This window comes from Pseudochaenichthys georgianus, chromosome 22 (assembly GCF_902827115.2).
Source record: "Pseudochaenichthys georgianus chromosome 22, fPseGeo1.2, whole genome shotgun sequence".
NCBI classification, from domain to species: Eukaryota; Metazoa; Chordata; class Actinopteri; order Perciformes; family Channichthyidae; genus Pseudochaenichthys; species Pseudochaenichthys georgianus.
The window spans coordinates 14291394-14313403 of NC_047524.1; the positions used below are offsets into that span (position 1 = coordinate 14291394).

The window sequence follows — 22010 nt, forward strand, 5'->3', positions numbered from 1 at the left end:
GCAATCATTATCTTCACCCATTAAACATGAATTCATTAACAGCAGAGAGTTCTCATTTCTTCTCTCATTGCTGAGCCTCTCGTGTGTTCCCATATAAAGATTTAGCTCCTTGAAGCAGCGCCTCTCACACGCAGCTCTTATCAGATGTTTCACTTGGCTGCAGCTGCAGTCAGATATGGTTAAAAACAACACTCTCACTCATTTGCAATGTTATCATTACCCTCCCTCCCTCCCTCTGCTCCCCATCTCTCTCTCTCTCCGTCAGGCTAACCGGCCACCAGCTAAACTCAACCTGCTCACCTGCCAGGTCAAACACAATCCTGAAGAGAAGAGAAGCTTCGACCTCATATCACGTAAGTTCAGGCGTCTCTCTCTTGGCTTTTTCATATGTTGCCGTCCTGCTCTCACGGTTTTCATAATCTGTATACGTAGCATTTCAATGCCACATTTTAATTAGCTCCATTCATTCAGGCAGCAGCTGACCAAGGTTTGTTGTGCAGCAGTTTTATTTTCTATTGAGCAAACGGCAGAAAGCCACAGATAAGCTTTTTCAAAATGTACACATCCCGCACATCAGTGTAGCATTTAGCCGTGAACTTGGAATGTAATAACAAAACACAAAAAAGCTGGCGTGATTAATTGATTTGTAAATTGACAGAAAATAATTCAGCAACTGTTTTCCTTTTCAGTCCTTTTGAATTTGGCCAGTTTTTCCACACGTAAGAGATAGTGCCATTGAGCTGGAGAGGCAAGGATTCAGCTTCGGTGTAAATGATGTAGGTTGCTTTGGAAACAGAGATTTAAAAATAGTCCTCCCAGGTTATTAGTATTCACATCTGAAGACAGAGAAAAGCGCTGAAAAAGTGATTTACTGTTTTCAGTTGAGCAGGATACTTTAGTGGCTCTGAGATCTTCCCTGTGTTTCCACCTCTCTTTAGTTCATGTTGTCCTCTCTTTCCTCTCCCAAATCTCTCTGCTGTTGTGTCATCCGTTTCCTTTTTGTTTCAGACGACAGAACGTATCACTTTCAGGCCGAGGACGACCAGGACTGTCAGATGTGAGTGCCTGTTCCTTCCTTCTGTGTGTGTGTGTGTGTGTGTGTGTGTGTGTGTGTGTGTGTGTGTGTGTGTGTGTGTGTGTGTGTGTGTGTGTGTGTGTGTGTGTGTGTGTGTGTGTGTGTGTGTGTGTGTGTGTGTGTGTGTGTGTGTGTGTGTGTGTGTGTGTGTGTGTGTGTGTGTGTGTGTGTGTGTGTGTGTGTGTGTGTGTGTGTGTGTGTGTGTGTGTGTGTGTGTGTGTGTGTGTGTGTGTGTGTGTGTGTGTGTGTGTGTGTGTGTGCTCCTAAGTGCATCCTGTTTACCGCCTCGTCCACTTTCCACACACTTCCTACCTCACACACAGTCAGACGCTCGGCCTTGTCTTTACCTCCAACTTCCTGAATGTTAACAGCCTTTTAATCCGGCCTTCTCTCCCCTTTTTATCTCCCTCCTCCGGCTGCTCCCATCCTCACCTATAAACCTACTTTCTCCTCCTCCCTCGACCTCCTCTTCTCCTTCTTCTTCTGTCATTATTCTCATTGTTGCTCCCCCCTCCCCTCCGCCCTCCTCCAGCTGGATCTCCGTGCTGCAGAACAGTAAGGAGGAGGCGTTGAATCAGGCCTTCAAAGGGGACCAGCATGTCGGAGAGAACAACATCGTGCAGGAGCTGACCAAGGCCATCCTGATCGAGGTGAAGAGGATGACGGGAAACGACCTGTGCTGTGACTGTGGAGCGCCCAGTGAGTGGCAGAGAAAGACAAATGACATATTTAAAGATAATAATGTGATTGATAATGATGGCAAACAGGAGGACACCAGTGGTTTTGTGTGCTTTTAAGCTTCTAAACTACAAATTATTCATAGTTTCCATTAACGCTGACCTTTCTCCAGAACCCATAATAAATATTAGATGGATTTTCTAAGAGCCATTTAGGCACATTATTTTATGGTAATGAATTATGGTTTGGTGAGCTAATTGAATATTCTTTTATTTTAACTTAAATGAGCTGAATAACGATGAATTATTATTATACTGTTTTTGTAACGTATTATTTTGCTTATGGACTGCTAGTTTTATGTTTTGTTATTATTTATAGAAAGCAGATTGTAGCAGCGTGCTCAGGTATAAATGACGCTGCCAGCGTGACACAGCAGGAAGTCTAGAGAGGAAGTTGGAAAAAGTTATTTACCGCACACATTCGTACAACTGGGATTTGTTTGTTTAAATACCGTGCAAAGGTTGCACGTCGGCATTGGGCCGCCAGCTGATCCATTGAACTTCCTAATAAAGCGAATGGAACGAGCAAGGTATTTGGATTTCTTGAACATACGCGAGTCAATACTAAAATTCGCCTCCTAGACTAAGTGACCTTTGAACATTCCTGTATTGGAAAATTGGCCACTACATACATTATAATCCTTTTAGCAATTACAAAGAAGCTGGTCAACATCCCTACAACGGTACATGATCAACAAGGATATAGCAGTAATCATCCACAGTTTCAAATTAGATTTCTTTTCAGAAATCCCTATATCATTATTCTCCGACTATAAAGATCACTGACAATCCTTCAACTCAAGTTTTTGCTTCCTTACCTTCAAGGAAATTAAACCAACAATATGTACATTGCACTACATTGTTTGAAACAGTTTCTGGATTTGAATAAAGTAAAACAAATAAAAACAAGATTTGCTTTTACATTTAGAAATCAGTCTTAAAAATGTGTAGTTTTTGTAAGGTGTTAGTTGTAAAGTTTATCAAAAGTACATTTGAATAAAAGACTAGGATGGTGTTGGTATGATAAAGTCCTGCAGACTGGATACTCTGTATTTGTTGATTTATTCTGTCCCCCAGTTATTTTTCTAAAACCCCATGAAATGTCCTCCTCCAGACGTGTGTGTATACATTAACTCACACATACAGTGATATATCACACATGCACTGAGAATGGAGTGCAGACTTGGTTACAGGTCAGCTTGGTCACTTTCCCCTGACATTGTGTGCTGTCAGATGGCAGAAAGCCCTTCAGGCAGCTATTAAATGTCTCCAGCCCTTAGCTTTCCACAAGGACACTTCAAAGTTGGCTCGCGTGCTGCAGAAATTACCATCGCTTTAGTGGTTTCTGCCCAAGGACAGCCTGTCACCCAAACTCATTCCTCCCTCTTTTCTCCCCTTCTCCTCCCCAGACCCGACGTGGCTGTCCACTAACCTGGGCATCCTCACCTGTATTGAATGTTCGGGGATCCACAGAGAGCTCGGAGTCCACTACTCCAGGATCCAGTCCCTCACTCTGGACGTTCTCAGCACCTCAGAGCTCTTGGTAAATCACTGCTGGCGCCTGTTTTATTAGCTGAATCACCTCACGCCCTGTTTATGTCGCAGTTTGAGTCCTTCCATTATATCGATTTTTCTGTATGAATCTCTGCGGAGATTTTAAAGCAGATCAAACTGGAAGAAAAGGAAATGAGGAAATAAGGGACAGCAAGTCGAGACAGACAGGAAGGAAGCAGAGTAGCCTCATCTCCTCTCCTCTTCCCTTCGAAACCCTCTGGAAGTCTCCGCACTCAGAATAGCTGAGATGTTTATGGCTTTTATAATCACTGTTTAGTGTAGAGATTTACCGCCTGTGGGACAGTTGGGATTAAATGCTTCCAGTCGTGATTGCTTTCCTCGGTGTGCAGACGCCAGTCCTGTAACCCACAGTGAGACGGGCGTTGTGCCGGTTATAAGGCTCCACACACACCGTACTGCATCCAGCAGGCAGAGATGATGACCTTTAGATTAATGCGTGTGGTGCAGAAAATGTCTACTATATCTAAGTTGTAATGTGTGTGTTGCTGTGTCCATGTGTGTGTGCTCCACAGCTGGCCAAGAATGTGGGGAATGCAGGCTTTAATGAAATCATGGAGGCATGTTTGAGTGCTGAAAATGTGGTGAAACCCAACCCATCCAGTGACATGTAAGTCACCCGTTCAACTTTCCCCCCCACAATCTCCACATCACCCCTCTCTATCTACCACACTCTCTCTTCTCACTTGTATTGCACTACACTCTGCCATAGCTGATCAACAACTGTCCACACCGTCACTGACATATTGGCAAAATCTTATCCAGCAATGTTCTGATCATGTGACTGTAAAATCAGGCCATACGTTGATGACGAGAAATGGGAAACGGATGAATAGAGCGACTAAATATAAATAGATTCAAACTTTTTAAATACATTTTTTAAAAACTATATAAAAGCAAAGCGAACAGTTGTTTTAAAAAGAAAGTTCATAAATGATATTGAAATAAAAATACTGGAACAAATTACTTATTGACCATGAATTATGTTAAAAACCACACTAGAAATATGTAAAAAAACAATGAAATTATATAACTAAAGATATCTGTTTTTGTTTTTGTATTGCCGAAACCTCGTACTGAAGGGTAGTGTCGTTGCAACTTAAACCCATAATTGCCATAACACTAGCCTATTAGTTAGTTATTTGTAACACGAAAGTCATAGCACATGTGAACAGCTCACACCAGAACAAATAAGTAATGATGATACATTGTTTTTGTCTGTATTCAAACATGTTAACACTAATATTTCTATGACATTATGTCACTGCTTTCCTTTCAATGTAGACTATTTACCCTATCAAACACTGAAATTGTAATCAGTTATGATTAGTTGCTTTTTATTGATGAATCCCCAGTTTTAAAGCACTAATGAAACGCACTAGATGATCAGCTCTAACAGAGTCTCTTCACATGTTTAAACAGGCAGGCGAGGAAAGACTTCATCACCGCCAAATACACAGAGAAACGATTCGCCAGGAAGAAATGTCCTGACGCCATGTCGCGGCTCCACACGCTGTGTGACGCGGTGAAGGCCCGGGACATCTTCTCCCTCATCCAGGTCTACGCCGAGGGAGTGGACCTCATGGAGCCCATACCTCTGGCCAACGGACACGTAGGGACACAACATATTTATGTCTAATGTTTGAAACCATTTGAAACTTAATGTTTGACTTCTTACTCTAAACCAGGGGTTCTCAAAGTGCGGCCCGCGGGCCAATGGCGGCCCTCGGAAATGTTTCTGGCGGCCCGCGATAGTTACGGAGCCTACACACAGTGGCGTGCGTTGCCGCTTGGCGGTGGGCGTGTCTTGAGCTTGGGGAGTCAACGCGAGCAACGCGACCAACAACCAATCACATGAATGTCCCGCCCCGGACATACAAAGCAAAGCATTCATGCTACATCCATGCTGGCTAAATATACTGTCTATGCTTGCTAGCTGTCCATTCAAACGAAGTACACTGGATATAAACTCCCCAAACAGGCGAAAACCTACCAGTTTCACCCACTGTCTCTGCCACCTCCCCCCATGCCTGGCTCCTCCGGTTTGTATCCCTGTATGTAAAGAGGGACTGGTCATATAGTACCGGGTGATTCCCTACCGCCACGATAATTTTCTCCTCCATTTTTTGACATATGGGAAATAACTGCGGTCTGGCTCTCCCAACATACACACGGTTTGATTGGCTAGTGCTTGTACTGTCAGATTTGCATACGCGGGATTTAATTGGCTGACGCCTCCGTCGAGGCGGCAAAAGTAGAACATTGCTCTACTTTTGCAGCGAGCACCGCGAGAGAAGCTATGCTTTGCTCCCTCAATGCAGTTCGGCGAATCGTAACGTCACCCCATTCAAAGTGAATGGGCAGAAGCGTTGAAGCGGCAACGCAAGCCGCCGTGTGTAGGGGCCGTTAATGTGACACGCTGAAATGCATGTTATATTTTAATCCTCCATGGTTGTATCTAGTAAGAATTAGAATGGAATTTAAGAATGGTAAAACTGCGCCCCCTGGGTTGTCATTCCTAAATTATGAATGACAGCTTGTGGAAAGTTTGCTAGACTACTGGTTTCATGGCAACTAGGCATCTCGCGAGTTGCGGTAATTGGTTAGTACAATAAAGAAAGGATTTGTTTTGGAATTATTTTGTGTTCCGTTTTTTCTTGGGCGGCCCTCAATCCAACATTGGGTACCTAAATTGGCCCTCACTCATCAAAACTTTGAGAACCCCTGCTCTAAACAATCTGTTGCATCCTTAGTGCTTTTTACCTTAATTCTCAACAAACACCTCGCATACCCAGGGGACAATATTTAATAGATGTGTTATCTTTTTATTTCAGGAACAAGGAGAGACGGCCCTCCATCTGGCGGTCAGACTGGTGGACAGAACGTCTCTTCATATTGTTGACTTCCTCACTCAGAACAGGTAAACAAATTCAGTTAAAAACACAGTACAATGTAGGTTGCACTTCACTTCACTTGTGTATTACTCACAGAATACAATATGCCGAAGAGGGTTTTAACTTTGCAATCATTGAATATGCTACTCTTTTAAATTGATGTGTAAAAATGCATTTTAGTTGTATCTTTCTTTCGTTTAACAGTATTGTTTCATTCTTATAGAGCCATATTTTTTGTTTTCTACTGTGAAAAACCACAATAAATATAGGGTTTAAATATTTCACATATTGCACTAGTGCAAAACAACATTCTTGACGGAGTGTTTATTCCTTCTGTGTTAGAATTTTAAGTTTTTATTCTCCGTCTGTCCCTCTGCAGTTTAAATCTGGATAAGCAGACGGCTAAAGGCAGCAGCGCACTGCACTACTGCTGCCTGACCGACAACAGCGAGTGTCTGAAACTGCTGCTGCGAGGGAAAGCCTCCATAGAGATCGGTAAGGAAACAGACTCTCTTTCCCTACTCCTTTTTTCCATCCTTCTCCATTTTACACCTGGATTAATTTGCACCAATTGTTTAAAACACATGTATATTGCTTCCTAAATTCAAACTAATGCTTGATGATCTAAATTACATTGCACTTTTACAATTCAAGATATATCTTGGCTAAGAACAGCTAGTGCAGCACAAGAAAAATCTTATTTTTCATGATTCTATGAGTTATTTAGTCTTGTTATAAATATGCAAATACACATTTAAACTGAATTAAAAGCAAGCTGAAACATTCAGGCCACACTGCAAGTACTTTTTATGGTTTTTCTCACATGTTTATGTATCAGTGAAGATAATCCTATAAACAATAAACAAGGCTTAGTGAGTATGTAAACGCTCAAGAATATTTGGCTGTTAATATTTTATGCACTTTTAATTATTTAAGGTTTTGAATCCAGGACCTTTAATGAAACCAAGCAGTTTTACATTACTGTATTATTACTTTTTGCTAAGTAAGTGCTAAATGATCGGGTTACCTCGTCCACCACTGTCTTACACAAACGTCCCCTCTCTCCCTCAAACGCACACCCCTTCATCCTCGTCTTCCCCTTGGAGTTCCCAGAGGTGCGGGCTCTGCCAGAAGACCATGGCAACTCTTTCTCACAACACTAATCTTTCTCCTCCGCAACAAAACAGCCAGATAAAAGATTCACAGAGAGGGAGGACACCGAGGGACAAGAGTGCTGTTCAGTGTGGGAAACGGCCTAATCACACATGTATCATGTCACAGCGCGACGGGGGGAAGGACCATGGGCTTTGTATTTGTGGCATGTGGAATAAGTAGTGATGATATGTTTCTGTTGTTGTTGTCCCTTCCAGCTAATGAGGCCGGGGAGACTCCGCTGGATATCGCCCGGAGGCTCAAACACCTACAGTGTGAAGAGCTGGTGAGCCTGCTGTGTTTAGACCTGGCTTATGCCTGCATCAATACCACTCTCTGAAACGGTGTAAAGAGCTGTCAGTCATTTGTGTTTGCATTTGTTTCTGTGTGCAGTTGAGCCAAGCACTGTCGGGGAAATTCAACGCTCACGTCCATGTTGAATACGAATGGTGCCTGCAGCATGAAGACTTGGATGAAAGTGACGAAGATCTGGATGAGAAGGTGAGACATGCTGTAATCAGTGTGAGAAATAAGAGTAGTTTAATAAATACAAATTCCAAAGAAAGGTGTAATTTTAAAGGTAACATTTTGAGGATAATTATACCTCAAACTGAAGGGCCCTAAAGATTTCTGCTAATGGCTATTTTATTTAGTTTTGTTCGAATTTTTTTCTGCGTTTTTCTCCCTGAATATATTAATAGATTATTTACTGAAAGATCTATGCACTACTAGACACATAAAGCAGTCCCACGGCGTTGTGTTTTTGTTAAGATTTCTCCCTGAACCATTTATTTTTATAAATGCAGTGCTTTTGGAGACTCTGTTAAATATTGTAGTTAACCGAAAATATTTGTCAGCTCCCAAAACGCTCAGTTCAGGGCAAGTTGAAGAATAATTATTTTGTCTCCTTTTTTAAATGTAGTTTTTGTTTGGTATTTGTTTTCATATTTGTTACGTTTTGTTTGACCTGAGCTAATCATGTTGGTTGTGGAGTCCAACGCATTATGCAAAAAGTATGGTGACAAAGCTATTAAAGTAGAATAAGGATGAAATGGCAGTTTTTTTTAAGGGTTATTTTAAAATAACAACCTTAGTGACTTGAAAGTTGTAAAATATCACAACATTTGAAAGTGGGCAAATCTCAAGAATATTATGAAAAAACTCTTAAAGAAAGAACAGAAAATGTAAAAAGCCATTGTGACCCACATGCACTCAGTAAACGCATACAATAGATCAATCTAGTTTCGCACTTCTAACCCGTTACATGTTGCCGCCCCTGCAGCCCAGCCCTCACCGCAGAGACGAGCGTCCGGTCAGCTGCTACACCCCCAGCAGCAGCTCCCACCTGCAGGGCGCTCTGGGCTCTGCGGGCCGCGATGGCCTCGGGAAGGACAAGCAGCGAGCCTACATGCCCAGCCTGGTCAACAACGAGACGTACGGCACCATCCTCAACAACAACCAGGCTCAGTCTGCCTCCAACTCCGCTCCACCTCTGCCCCCGAGGAACCTGGGTAAGCTCGGAGGCAGCAGCACTCGAAGGCAATTTTAGCCTTTATAGGGAAAATGGAGTTAATTCTTTCATCATACTATTATAAATATGCTACATGGATAAAAAGGATCCAGATGATCCTGACCTCCTGAGTCTGACCTCCTGAGTCTGACCTCCTCACCTTCCCCGGGGAAGAGTTGCCCTAGAAAATAAGCCCCATTTAAATCTACAGTATCTGTGAGAGCCTGGTCTCATTCGGCCCCGTTGCACTAGATTCCAGTTTTTTGTTTTTTTGTAATTACTATGCAGGTCTTGGTGACTTGTTGACCTGTTTCACCACCACAGATGTCTCTGAGTACTGAAGCAGGGAGAAGTCACATTGGAGACAGATGGATGGGCAGATTTTACAGAAAGTTGTTGACATCTTTACTACTTGAAGTCATGTCAAGTTTATTTAAAAAAGAAAACTGATGTTGAGCAAAGTACTTTACAAAGACATTTAACACAGGGATGAATGAGTGAAGACAAATACATAAATAAGAGAATACAAGTAAACCAGAGTGTGGTCAGAATAGGTCTTTGTGGTGATAATTAAGGGGATGAAGAAAAAGGATGGCTCTTTAGACAGGTTTAAATGTATAAAGGGACACAGAAGATCTAATTGGCTCATTGCTGAATATGCCTGATCCCCTTTGGTGTTATATCTGGGTGTCGAAGGAAGATCAGTGATTAGATCTGAGGGGTTGAGAGATGGATTAGGGGATGAGCTGTTTAATAAAGTAACCTGGTGCCAGCTCATGCAGCACTTAAAAACACTATTAAATTGGCAGGATTTACATTTCATTTTGTGAGTGAATGTTTTTGGGCACTAATTTATGTGTAATGAGACGGTATGTTATGTTGATAAAAAAAAACTTTTAATGATAAAACACTCTTTATGTGCTGCTAAAGAAACCTTCATCATGGCTTTACTGGCTTACCGACTTGTGACGCATCGAGCTCAGTGGCTCTTTAATAACATCAGTGGCCGTCTGGAGCAATGCCAACGGAGCGGAGTAAAACAACCAGCTGTGCTGCCCACCTCACATTCTGCACATTCCCTCTCCCCATTAACCGTCGCTCTCAATTACACTCAAATGGAAACAGCTTCACTTCTAAAGTGGACGCCGGTCTTGGGAAAGTGCAGTGCCCTCTCTCTGTCTCTCTGTCTCTCTCTCTCTCTCTCTGTCTCTTTTTATGCCTCCACGTTGGCAACAGGGCCAGAGTCCTAATGTTTTAGGGCTGTCCGTCAGTACATCCCATTCTCGTGAACATGATATCTTAGAAATGCCTTAAGGAAATTACTTCAAATTTGGCACAAAAACCCACTTTGATTGAAGGATGAACTGATTTAGATTTTGCTTGTTAAAGGCCAAGGTCACCGTGACCTGACAAAACACATTTAGAACTATAACTTAAGACTTCATGTGTTCATTATGACAGTTTCACACAGATATTTAATAGGATGAAGTGATCAGACAGATATGGATGTAAACTGCAACTTGACATGTTGTCAGAGGCATACAGCTGTGTGACGATTATTGTAGCTTAATCTAAATGACCTCTCTCTGTTTATCACATCTCAGTCCAGTTAACCGGCCTGGGGGGGATCGGTCTGTCTTCAGCGTCCAGCAGCTGGAAACCCGGTCCTTTAGACCTTGGTGGCCGACAGAGGTCTTCCTCGGACCCCCCCAACATGCACCCTCCTGTCCCCCCCCTGAGACTCACTTCGGCTGGAGGTATGAACCCCAACCGACCCATTCTTCCACCTTAAACTACACCGTTGATACAGTGAAGGCATATTAGTTTAATATAGTGTGGTAGATTCAAAGTGGTCTGTTTTTGTTTAAATTCTTTGCATGTGTTCTTTTATTTGCATTAATAACAAATGACTTCAACAAAACAATTAAAACTGTTCAAGCCAAAAATAACCCTTCTTGTTTATTAATAGCATCTTCATAAAATATATAAATCACAATGAAAAATAATCGGGAAGCAGTTATGCGCACAATGTACCCGGACACTGCTTTCAGTTTCCCATTTCTTCTCATCTTTTAAAATGACCAATTTTCTAGCAGCACAAGAAGATTAAAGGACACAACTAATGACTAGTGTTGTTATTGATTATTCTACTTTCAACCACTAATTTTACTATTATTTATGTATTATGTAATCTCGTAATGAAGAGATTATTTAGAATGCAAAAACGTGTACTACATACATAGACATTAAAGGAAAAATAAATAATGAAAGTGTTACTGTCTTTTTCAGGTCTGGGTCCTCCTGTAGCGAAGATGGAGTCCATGACCAAGTCGAGCCAGGGACCGCTGGGGTCCAGAGCGGCGCCCCCTAAATCTCCTGCAGGGTAAGAGCAGAAGACCCCTACCGCCCTTTATGATGTCTACAACTATACCTGTAACGTTTACATGTTAGTGTTCAAAGGAAAATTTCACCCCCAAAAAATTGAATTTGTACATCAATTTCTCACCCAGTGTTAGCTTCAATTCTTGAATGAAAACTTGATTATTTTTTTAATTTAATTTTCAATTTACTGTGGAGGCATGCATGAAATATCAAGTTTGCTTCAAGAATTCAGTTTCAAACAGAGTGAATAATTGACATAAATGTGCTTATTTTGTGAGTGAAGTACACCTTGCTTTGAGTCTGCGGTCATAGCCCAGTGGAGCTAAATTAGCTTCACAGATTGCTATAACTCTCCACACACACACAGGGACACGGTGCTGGACCCCAGGGTTGTGTATCTTGCTGTTGAATGCGTGTCTTTATTTTTGTGTCTGTTTCCTGAGAAGAATGAGCCGACAGGGCTGCTGTTTAGCCGCTTCATTAGCTTCCCGGCTCTGCAGCAACAATAACTCTCCTCTACAGTCGCCCTGCTGTCGCTGAGTCTCCCACCGGCTGATAGTGCTGCCATCAATCTGCAACACAGCTGAAGAGCAGTTAGAGCTGGGCCGTTTTGGATGTGTGTCTTCATATAACTATTACTTTGTTGATGAGTTCATTCCGGTTTTGTTTTACAGCAATGATAAAAGCTACAGCAGACCCCTGAATCGAAGTGTTTCTATCGAAAGACCGGGTGAGCATGCAGATAAGAGACACAACATATCCATGCTGTTGAATCTGTGTTTGTCCAGTATACAGAACGCTGCATTCACATTGTTCTACTATCTGTCAGATCCGCTTTGCCCTGTGGAAACGTGGAAAGTTTTGTTGTCGTTGTGATATAATTTCCTCTTCCTGTTCCAGCTAAGGAAGTGCCAGGATGCCCCCCGAACTCCATGGGTCAGTGTCTGCCTGCAGCCCCCACGCAGAGGAAGGCCTACCCAGTGAGTCTCATTCCTCCTCTTACTGTCATCAACATATTGTGGACTGTTAAGTGCTTATTCATTCATCTGTTGTACAGATTCACTGGCTGCTGATTTTCCAAGTAATTACTCATCCCGTTATTCAGTAGTTTAATTTCCTACTCCAGCAGTCATTTCCCCTCCTGTTCTCTGAAAGGCAAAGAGCTCTTTCTCAGTTTTTGTAGAGAAGCTGTTGAGCTCTCCTTGGGATTTTTTAAAGGTCCCATGTCATGGCCATTTCTACGGATCATAATTCCAGTGTTGAGGTCTACTAAAACAGATTTACATTGTGCAATTTTCGAAACTCACATTGGTTTCTCATACAGCATCTCTGTATGTGTATTCACTCTCTGTCCTAAACGGCTTGTTGGAGCTCCTGCCCCCCCTGGCTGCTGAGCTCCTGCCCCCCTATTAGCCCAGTGGCCGTCTGCGAGACAGCGAGACACAGCGAAACCCAGCCCGAACACACACCCGCAGCCTGGCTGTGAGTCAGTGTGTGTGCTCACACACAGCCTCGCCGCGTCCGTTTCGGAGGAGAAATCGGTGGAGCTGCAGCTGAGAAAAGATTGAGTGTGTGTGAGGAAGTGCGGGGATTGGCCCATTTGGACCAATCCAAGACATTATTATTATTCCCAGCAAGACATTAGTTTGCTAGGCGGGCAAAAAACATACTGAAACGGAACAAAATACACACACCATAGATGTCCAGTTAATAAAGAAGGGGTAAATTAAGGTGTCCTATATAACTGTAGAGAAATGTCCATCTAGTTTTGTTCATGATGGAGGAAGTGATTTGTGGAGGGGTCAGATCTCACGTCTAATTGGTTTTATTCCTTATATTGACTAATGATGACTGAAGAGGTGCTCATTTAATGACAAGAAGTCCCTTTATTTTACAAAAGACAAAGTGTTTTGCTCATTCAGCCTTTAGAGCCGAAAATCCCAAATTGGCCTCTCAGGGCTTTAGAATAAATACAGTATACAACACCCACTGAAAATCAACCTCAAACCTTTAGTAGGTGGTACAGGTACACTCTGTACTTTGCTTAAGTCCTTTATAATGACTACAAAAAATCACAATATTTTTGATACAGACAAAATGGGCAACATGAGACAGCATACACGGGTGACTGTGTTGCTGCATCCATTACATGTTCTCTCTCTTCTTCACCAACTTGAACAAACCCTTTTTGTTCTGACAGAAGCAGAGGCCGAAGCGAGTGAAAACCATCTATAGCTGTATGGCTGACAACCCGGACGAGCTGACCTTCTCCGAGGGCGAGGTGATCATCGTGGACGGAGAGGAGGACCAGGAGTGGTGGGTCAGTATCTCACGCTGATAAACTGAATATTTCGGGATGTGTTTTCAAAAATGTTACTTGATTAAATCACAAAGCGCTCTCAGACGAACTCATGTCGAACTCTGGTCCTATTTTCACCCTGTGGATGTCAGTGCACTCGGTTACCATGGTGCAAAAAGCCATGACCTCATGCAGGCTGATACCACCCCCCCCTCCTCTTTTTCCGCCTGCTGCTGTTTCCTCTGTGGAGCCCCTTGTGTAGCATCGACCAGCTGCAACTTGTTTTCCTCTGAGCCACCTCTGCAGATATGACCGTATTTAGTCACTCTCCCTCTCTGCGTGGACCCTAAAGTCCCCCGAGGACCCCCAATGGTTCCTCTCTCTCCTGCATTATCACTCTTTGAGTGGCTGAAATATCGAATATCAACCAGGCAGCAGGAAGAAGTGAAATCAGCTGCAGTGAGTGTGACTGTGGTGCTTTTTATGAGACTGGAATTAGATTGACAACATCATTGATGGATGCTTCAAAGTTTCATTTAAAAACTGAGCATAACATTATTTCAAAAGAGAAGTGAAATACGTGATGGAAGTACATCACAAGTTTCTAGTACCAACTAAATTGATGATTGTTCTGTATTTATTTCTTCATTTGCTTGTCATGGTTCGCCTCTAGCCTCGTGTACACATTGATGGAGCAGAAACATGTACTAGCTTTTTATTTTCAGGTATAGAAGACGTTTAAAATGACTTAAATGGACATGATTAGTACTTTCTTCTTTATCAGCCAAGGTAATATAATACGGAAATGCCTTTTTTAAATATGAATTAGCTTAATTGTGTTTTAGCCTCCCATAGTCCACTAGTGTGCTGTGTCCATTAGATGATGACCAGTAAGGATAGATGGTAGTTCATGTTCTCCTGAATCGTTATTGCAATAAATGTTATTCGACCTAGAAATCCTTATTGTTTTTTAAATTACAATTTAAATGTACATTTGTTGTCATGTAAACTGAACATGTCTGTATCAATGAATATATTACATTACACTATTGTACTCTACATTGATTTTTCGTAACAAGTCGCTGCATAATGTTAAGTGTACATCAGTATTGTTTTTTAAGTATCGATATTGAACTTCTAAATATGTTGTAACCTAGCCCTTGTGTTTATTGGTGTTATAGTGTGGTAGACAGGGCTGTACCGAATTTCATTCAAGCTTCTTAAAGTCCATTTGAATTCTTTCAATGTATGTCTTCACATTAAATGTCATCACGCAAAAAAATGGGCGAAAAAATAGATAATTTTGACATTATTGCTAGACCCCCAAGCAATACAGATTTTCGACCGCAGTAAAATGTTGATTAAATAAAAGCTATCAAAGTTATGAAAGAAGCTTTAATCTGTTCGGTACAACCCTGATGTTTATGTGCCCTACAGTACGTGACCTTTTTTGTTGTTGAAAGCAGTCGTATGCTCTAGTTTTCAATCAGTTATCCTCCCCCAGTAGATGTAACCTGACTACACGTCTTAAAGTGTTGTGAGTCTTCTTCGCTGGCTTTGATAATCCTCTGACGTCCCTTCTGTCTTCCCTCTCTCCAGTTGGGCCACATCGAAGGCGATCCGATGAGAAGAGGAGCCTTCCCGGTGACATTCGTTCACTTCATCGCTGACTGAAAGCTTCCTCTCCGGGTCTCAGGAAGTGTCGCCGGATGCAGCGTCCCTCCTCCGCCCGTCTCTGCCCGGCCAGTCCACACAACTTCCTCCATCGTCCCTGTCTTTGTTGTCTTCATCAGCGAGCTTCTTAAAGTGCCACTGCTGTATCGTCACCTCTGCTGCAACAGACAGAAAGTCATGGGACTGTTAGTGGTTTTAGACGCTTGCTGTTAATGTTTCTAAAAAAAAGACTGTAATGAATGACCTCTCGCAATAAATGCACTTTGCTTGTCTTTATCCTCGTGACAACATAAGACGACATGTGACATGATGAAGGTTAATATGTACAGTATTGATTTAATCCATATATGTTCAGATGAGAAGACGACAGCGATGTATTTTAACTTTCCAACAACTGTAAATGTGATCAACATGCTTACATTCCACCCCTGTGCATGAGCGATTTTAGATGCCTTCCTGCTTATAGGTGTGACCTTTAAATTCTGTAGCAGTGTGGAGGTCTTTCTAATGGTGCTAAGTAAACCGCATAATATACCAGAAGCTGCACCCTAAGGAGCGCTCCCCTGTCCCCGTTTCAAAGACAGAGCAGCGTTGAAAAGGGGCTAAAATAATGTAAAAATAGCCTCTGACTCACACCTAGCAGAAGCTTTTCATCTTACCCCGGTGTGAATGTGTGATGGAGCAGCTTTTCCACACATTGCGGTTTCACCTGAGAGGATAGTATTCAACACTTCCTGCTGTGATGTTTTAGGTCCATTACTGACACTCACTGGAATCGCCAGTGCCGAGTCTGACACCTCGGCTGTCATCTGCCTTATTATAGGAACAGGAAGTGGTTGTGTGTGCGTGTCTTTGTCTGCTCAGAGTGAAAGCATTTAAGAGGATATGATGGAGCGTGGAAATGGGATCAAAAGCAGGAGTTAGCTCTCTGACTATTTACTTCCACCTAAATGAGTCGTCTGTCTCCATCTTTGACTTTATACTGAGAGAATATCCTTCCTACAGCTTAAACCTCATGTGTACATCTTTGGGGTCCACTAATGTAGGAATATGGGTTTATCTATAGTGTTGTGAAATAAATATGAAAAGACAATGTAATTAACTTCATTTTGGTTGCAGAGCAACTTTCTCTCTGTTCATAATGTTGATATGTTAGGCGTTTAACCTGAACCCAGAGCCTTCTGTTGGTTTGTGAATGACGAGAGGTGAGCGTGTGATTGGTAGCTGATGCACTCTCTTCTTCATGTTTAATATGAACTCACTGGAAACAGGAAGATTTAATAATCTATTCATGTAAATAGATTTGATTATGTTGATATTTATATGTAAAAAAACAAGCGTTAGCTGGGCAGTAAATGTATTTTAATGTGCTGAGGTGACGAGCAGTTACAGATGCAACCTCAGCTGGACCTGTGTGTGTGCTGAAAACACAAATACACACACACACACACACACATTACTGGGGAAATAAACTTCATGCGTTCTCATTTACTGTCTGTGGATCACTGCATCGACGTTTAACTCCATTGTGCAAGTAAGTGGGGAAATGAAACTGGAATAAAAAAATATTAAATAACACAAGGCTTTGGTTTCTTTCTTAATGAGTTTGAGTAAATAATGTCATACTGAATTTTTGCTCACACCACATCCTTTATTTATTGACGTTTCACTCCCAATAAAAAAATATGAGTTGTGTCAACTAAAAGTCAGATGTACCAAGAGCTCCCTCTGATGGGCATTATTTTAGCATGTCTATCCAGGGTTCAGAAAACACTGCAGTGTAAAAACATACATTGTGATATTTATGGGCCCCCAGGAAAACACTGCAGTTATTTATAATTAAAACAAAGATGAAACATTACACACACTCATAAGAAAAGATGACACTGAAGGAATAAGGAGAAATAACACTTTATTCAGTCAAAAATAAAAGCTATCCACTCCTTTATTGTACCAAACCAAAGGGTAAAGGGGGGATTGGCTATTATTATGTACAAGGTGAAGTCAAGTAAGTACCACAACTGTAAACATGTTTTCTTCCAAAATCTTTTATGAGCTTCTAACGGCCTTTTAGGATTTATCTGGTGCCAGCAAATCCAAAGAAATGTACGCATTTGTATTCACTACATTAAAAACAATCCGTTAACAAATCCAAATAAAATCAAGCTTTGGTAAAATACAATAAGAACAGTCATTAAAAATGAGCAAATCCCACAAATAAAAGAGGTAAATCTCCTCTCACACACTCTCACTTTGTACCTGTGAGTCAAGAAGTGACTGCTACTGTACCAATACTGTTAAAAAACACGACAAAACACACAAAAGCAGATCGAAACTGAAAGAGTTCTGAGTAAATTCAAACTCAAACAAATTGTGCATGTTGTCAAATGATTGTTTACCGCATAGATGTACCACTTTCTATCATGATTTACATCAAATGATATTCATTCACATTGTTCACTGCATTCAAATTATTTAAAAAAAAATGCAACCATTTCCTTTTATTCCTAAAGTTTCCATTTTTGTTCTTGACTTCCGGAAAGGTTTAAAAATAAAAACCGCAAGGTATCAAACAAATTGTGATAACATGAAGGTGTGTATAGCAAACTAAGCGAAGTGATTTCTCCATAATTGAAAAGGATCACAAACGTTCCATCATCAAAAAGGCTTGAATCAGCTCAAACACACCAGATGTGTGCTCCAGATAATCTCTTTAAAAGAAAACAAAGCAACATAGGGAAGAAAAGGGAAACGGTTGCATATATGTTGGCAGTCTTGTGATTAACTCGTGTTTTGCAGATGTCTCTTCCCTCTTCTCTCAGGACTTGTCAGAGGTCAGCGCGCAGTCGAAGGAGGCCGACAGCACCTTGCAGACGGACTGCGCCTGCTCCTGTTCAGACAGATGGTAGGTAACAGGCGGGGAAATACAAAAAGTCCAGAAAACTGTTTCATTTTATTCTGCGTCACACTCACCGAGCTGCTGCACTGGTACACCCAGATGCTGCACTGCTCCTGCTCTGAGTCCGTGGTTTTCAGAGCCAGGAGGTTCTTCCCTGCTCCGAGGCCGTCATCGTAACACAGCATGCGCACGATCAGGAACAGAGGGTGGCGGTGCAGCACGTCCTGGACCCGAGGAACCAATTCAAGTGTATTATTACCCACTCATGCAAGCAAACATTTCTTTATTTGTAATATGTGGTTAAGAAAGCTAACTAAATCTCTGTTAAACATGTCATATTTGTAAGGAATAAGCATGTGTTTTTTTATTATTTTCGCTGCAAGTAACACAAAATATAACAAAAACGTGGTTAAGGTTATCTACAGTACGTTAGACTGCAAGCAGAATTCAGTAATTGCGCTAACAGGATAAAATACCGTATTACCTGCTATTCATAGCAGATATATAGTAGCTTTTTAATATAAAACTAAATAATTTCTCTACCATTGTTTTGTCAGTATTGTAAAGGAAATTAATGAATATGATGATTTCCGTGAGTTGACCATTTTTAATAGACCAGTCTGTTACAAACATATCCTTAACCTTTCTCAATTGTTCGGTTTATTTGACTTGGTCTCTTTTCTTTTAATTAACAGTTTGTATCATGAAATTATATGAGAGCAATGTTTTTAATATGTTCAGTATTTTTTAAACATTAGTGTCAAATAAGTAATGTAGCAATATGGCAGACACCAAAGATCCAGGGAACTGCTGACATATTTGAGTCAGCAGCTTTGCAGTATCATCTCCATAATATAAATTGATGCTTCATTATAAACACATGCTGTTTGGGTGTATCAATGAAGCAGAAATATTGCAGAGTCAATGATCATTTAATTAAAGTTAAGTTTTCAAAGTTTGTTTCTACTCACACACTTGTCCAGCGAGGCCACCTTCACTCCGTACCTCGACACTCCCAGTATCATCTCTTCGTCTCCGGGCACAAAGGGCAGCTTTCCATCTTGCTGTGAAAGGAGCAGAGTATTTATGGCGTCTTCATAACTGAAAAATGTGATATCGACTGCTGTACGTCTTCTCAAAGTGTGTGGCCTTCAGCTGTTTACCTGAGCAGCATCGATATAGTTGATGAGGTCCAGAGGCTCCTGCAGGGACTTGCTCATGTCAAACTGTAACCTCTCAATGGCTCCGAGATACTTCACCCTGAACTCAGCGCATGTTTCAGACGTGCTGTTACCTACGGAGAGTAAATAACATTTCCTTTAAGACTAAACACTTGACTACAGTAAACCGTTAGTGTTTAAGTGTTACCTCTTAATATAGGTTTTCATTGAACTTGATTTTTATAAAACACATTTTCCTCATATTGTGCAGCCATACCATAAGCTGCATCTTTGGATAATTCGGGTAGAAAAACTGATTGAAAATGTCATTGATTCTGTTATTGGCAATAATACACATAATTCATAAACAGTTTGGGTTATAATCAAACAAATTGCTCCCAAATAAAAGCAGTTGACTGGACTACATATAAATGCAACATAAAGCAAATTGAAATCATACAACATAAAAACTAATTAAGAGTTAATGAATACAACATTTATAGAATCAGAATCATAAACAGGTTTATTACCAGGCAGGTAGGTTAACACATACGAGGAATTTGTCAAATTCCTCGTATGTGTTAACCTACCTGTAGGCACCCTACATCAAAATAAAGCAAAAAATAAAAACACAGATAGAAAACTATTTTAAGAAAACTATAATAACATTTAAAAAATATAGTAAAATATATGGTCTCTGTATGCTCTGCCACATACATAAAAAACTCATTCAGAAAAAAAAGGCGTAGAAAGCTGACCTGAGCTCTTGGTGGAATCAGTGTCGAGGCTGGCGGCGGTGCTGGATCTGGAGAGCCCCCCCAAACTGGAGTCCACAGACTACATGAATTGGAAACAAGAGGGGGGGGGTTGCTCAACAAGAGGAACATGGCTCTCCGGTAACGTGTGTGTGTGTGTGTGTGTGTGTGTGTGTGTGTGTGTGTGTGTGTGTGTGTGTGTGTGTGTGTGTGTGTGTGTGTGTGTGTGTGTGTGTGTGTGTGTGTGTGCGTGCGTGTGTGTGTGTGTGTGTGTGTGTGTGTGATCTAGCATTACTATACTTGTGGGGACCTAAATCATGTATGCATGTAAGACAATGTAATGTCCCCTGAAGTGATGTATACATGGTGTGTGTGTGTGTGTGTGTGTGTGTGTGTGTGTGTGTGTGTGTGTGTGTGTGTGTGTGTGTGTGTGTGTGTGTGTGTGTGTGTGTGCGTGCGTACGTGTGTACGTTTGCTTACTTTGCTTTTGGTGCTGATCTCACTGCTTTGCGAGCTGCTGCTACTGTGCCGCTTTTTGACTTTCCGGAACATCCTTCACCATGACGATAGCATCCAGCCCTCCAGCCTCTCCAAAACCTGAGTCATCACAGACGGCCTCATTAAACACAGGACTGCCTTCTCACTTCTCAATAGACATGATGAATAATTGAATGAGGTCTAAGTTCTGAATAATTGATGGTGGACCTTTAGCTACATAATGATCCTTCAGCTATCCTTTGCATGGTTTAATAGTTACTGTAACAGCTCTGTAAATGTATTCACATTATAGGAGTGTTAGTTACTAAAGATGTATTTATTTAGGACGTCTCAAGAACCTGAGATCAACACATTCATTACAGATTGGTTTGCAAGGAATTGATAAATACAAATGTGCATCCAATAGCTTTTAAGGATCTCCTGCTAAGGTTTGATATCAATCAATTTCAAAAACAGCATTCTCCTCCAAATATATATATTTTGTTAACATTGCATCGAAATTGACTTCAAAAACCAGAAATTGAGGTTGACGCTTCACCTTTCTATTGTGCCATACACTCATTTTTAAATGGTGACTGTTTCAATAATTATTAATATATAGGTATGACCATCTTTGACCTATATCTATTGTACAGTTGAATGTTCTGTATATGTAAACATTAATATGGGAATAATAGTGTAATACATAGTATTTTTGTTGTGCTTGTAATACTGAGTGAATATGTTTATTCAAATACTATTATTTATCTAACTTTGAGGCTGAAATGTATTGAAACTAGTAATACTGCTTTAGAGGTATTGTGAAAAGTGGCACCAGTTAAATTGGAAACCATTTTAAGTGTTACACCTGCTACTGTAAAAAAAGACCCCATTCTCCATCATGTCAGAGTGAAATACTATTGCAGGTCAGAGGGAGTATCCACACCGGGGGGAGAGGTTGGGCTTGGGGGGCATAAACTATTTACAACAGAGCCCCCCACGACTAATGTCACACCAGACAATACAATCAACAGGTTACGTTTGACTTGAAAGCATCATTTATCTAGCAACCTTACTTGTATGCTCCGAATAATACATTGCTCGTTAATGATGCTGTATATTATACATGCATGAAACTCATCCTACTCCACCTTAAATGTCCCCCACCGCAGTCATTTTCACACTGAAGTTGAAAAGGATTCACAGGTGGTTGGCAATGGCACACGTAACATCTTAAATAGAGCTCGCTACACAATGAATACCTGTTTATATCGTAACTTCTCAGTTTTAATTTCTTCAAAGTAGCTTTCTGTTTACCTTCAGTTTGACTCTTTAGCTTCCCTTTGAGTTTCACAGCCTACACCCAACACCACTTAAAGGGGACACGACGAAGTTTCTAAGACATCAAATGTAGCCGAAAGCCA

General features: G+C 41.2%; 2 protein-coding genes across 6 annotated transcripts in view; one reads left to right on the forward strand and one right to left on the reverse strand.

Annotated features, from left to right (window-relative positions):
* Positions 1-15960, forward strand: part of asap2a (ArfGAP with SH3 domain, ankyrin repeat and PH domain 2a) — a 64397-nt gene extending 48437 nt beyond the window's left edge. Inside the window, exons 12-28 of one of the 2 annotated variants that reach the window (XM_034111378.2) lie at positions 266-353; positions 1009-1057; positions 1608-1774; positions 3222-3355; positions 3900-3994; positions 4807-4996; positions 6219-6304; positions 6658-6773; positions 7649-7716; positions 7824-7931; positions 8713-8941; positions 10545-10697; positions 11230-11323; positions 11997-12052; positions 12223-12302; positions 13523-13642; positions 15221-15960. In XM_034111378.2, coding sequence (XP_033967269.1) covers positions 266-353; positions 1009-1057; positions 1608-1774; positions 3222-3355; positions 3900-3994; positions 4807-4996; positions 6219-6304; positions 6658-6773; positions 7649-7716; positions 7824-7931; positions 8713-8941; positions 10545-10697; positions 11230-11323; positions 11997-12052; positions 12223-12302; positions 13523-13642; positions 15221-15295 — 1908 coding nt within the window. In that variant the 3' untranslated portion in view covers positions 15296-15960. The remainder of the gene's footprint in view (positions 1-265; positions 354-1008; positions 1058-1607; positions 1775-3221; positions 3356-3899; positions 3995-4806; positions 4997-6218; positions 6305-6657; positions 6774-7648; positions 7717-7823; positions 7932-8712; positions 8942-10544; positions 10698-11229; positions 11324-11996; positions 12053-12222; positions 12303-13522; positions 13643-15220) is intronic. The other variant, XM_034111380.2, reaches the window with a different exon arrangement.
* Positions 15961-17190: 1230 nt separating this feature from the next.
* On the reverse strand, positions 17191-21987 carry itgb1bp1 (integrin beta 1 binding protein 1). 4 transcript variants are annotated; one of them, XM_034111313.2, is made up of 7 exons: positions 21904-21987; positions 20590-20706; positions 20113-20191; positions 19358-19488; positions 19166-19258; positions 18269-18418; positions 17191-18179 (listed from the first exon to the last, which is right to left on the reverse strand). In XM_034111313.2, the coding sequence occupies exons 2-7, from the start codon at positions 20659-20661 to the stop codon at positions 18114-18116; spliced, it is 591 nt and encodes a 196-aa protein (XP_033967204.1). In that variant the 5' UTR covers positions 20662-20706; positions 21904-21987; the 3' UTR covers positions 17191-18113. The 4 variants fall into 4 exon arrangements, with proteins under 4 accessions (XP_033967204.1, XP_033967201.1, XP_033967202.1 ...); XM_034111310.2 differs by having other exon boundaries at positions 17191-18185; positions 21904-21985; XM_034111311.1 differs by having other exon boundaries at positions 17191-18185; positions 21849-21927.
* Positions 21988-22010: the final 23 nt, after the last annotated feature.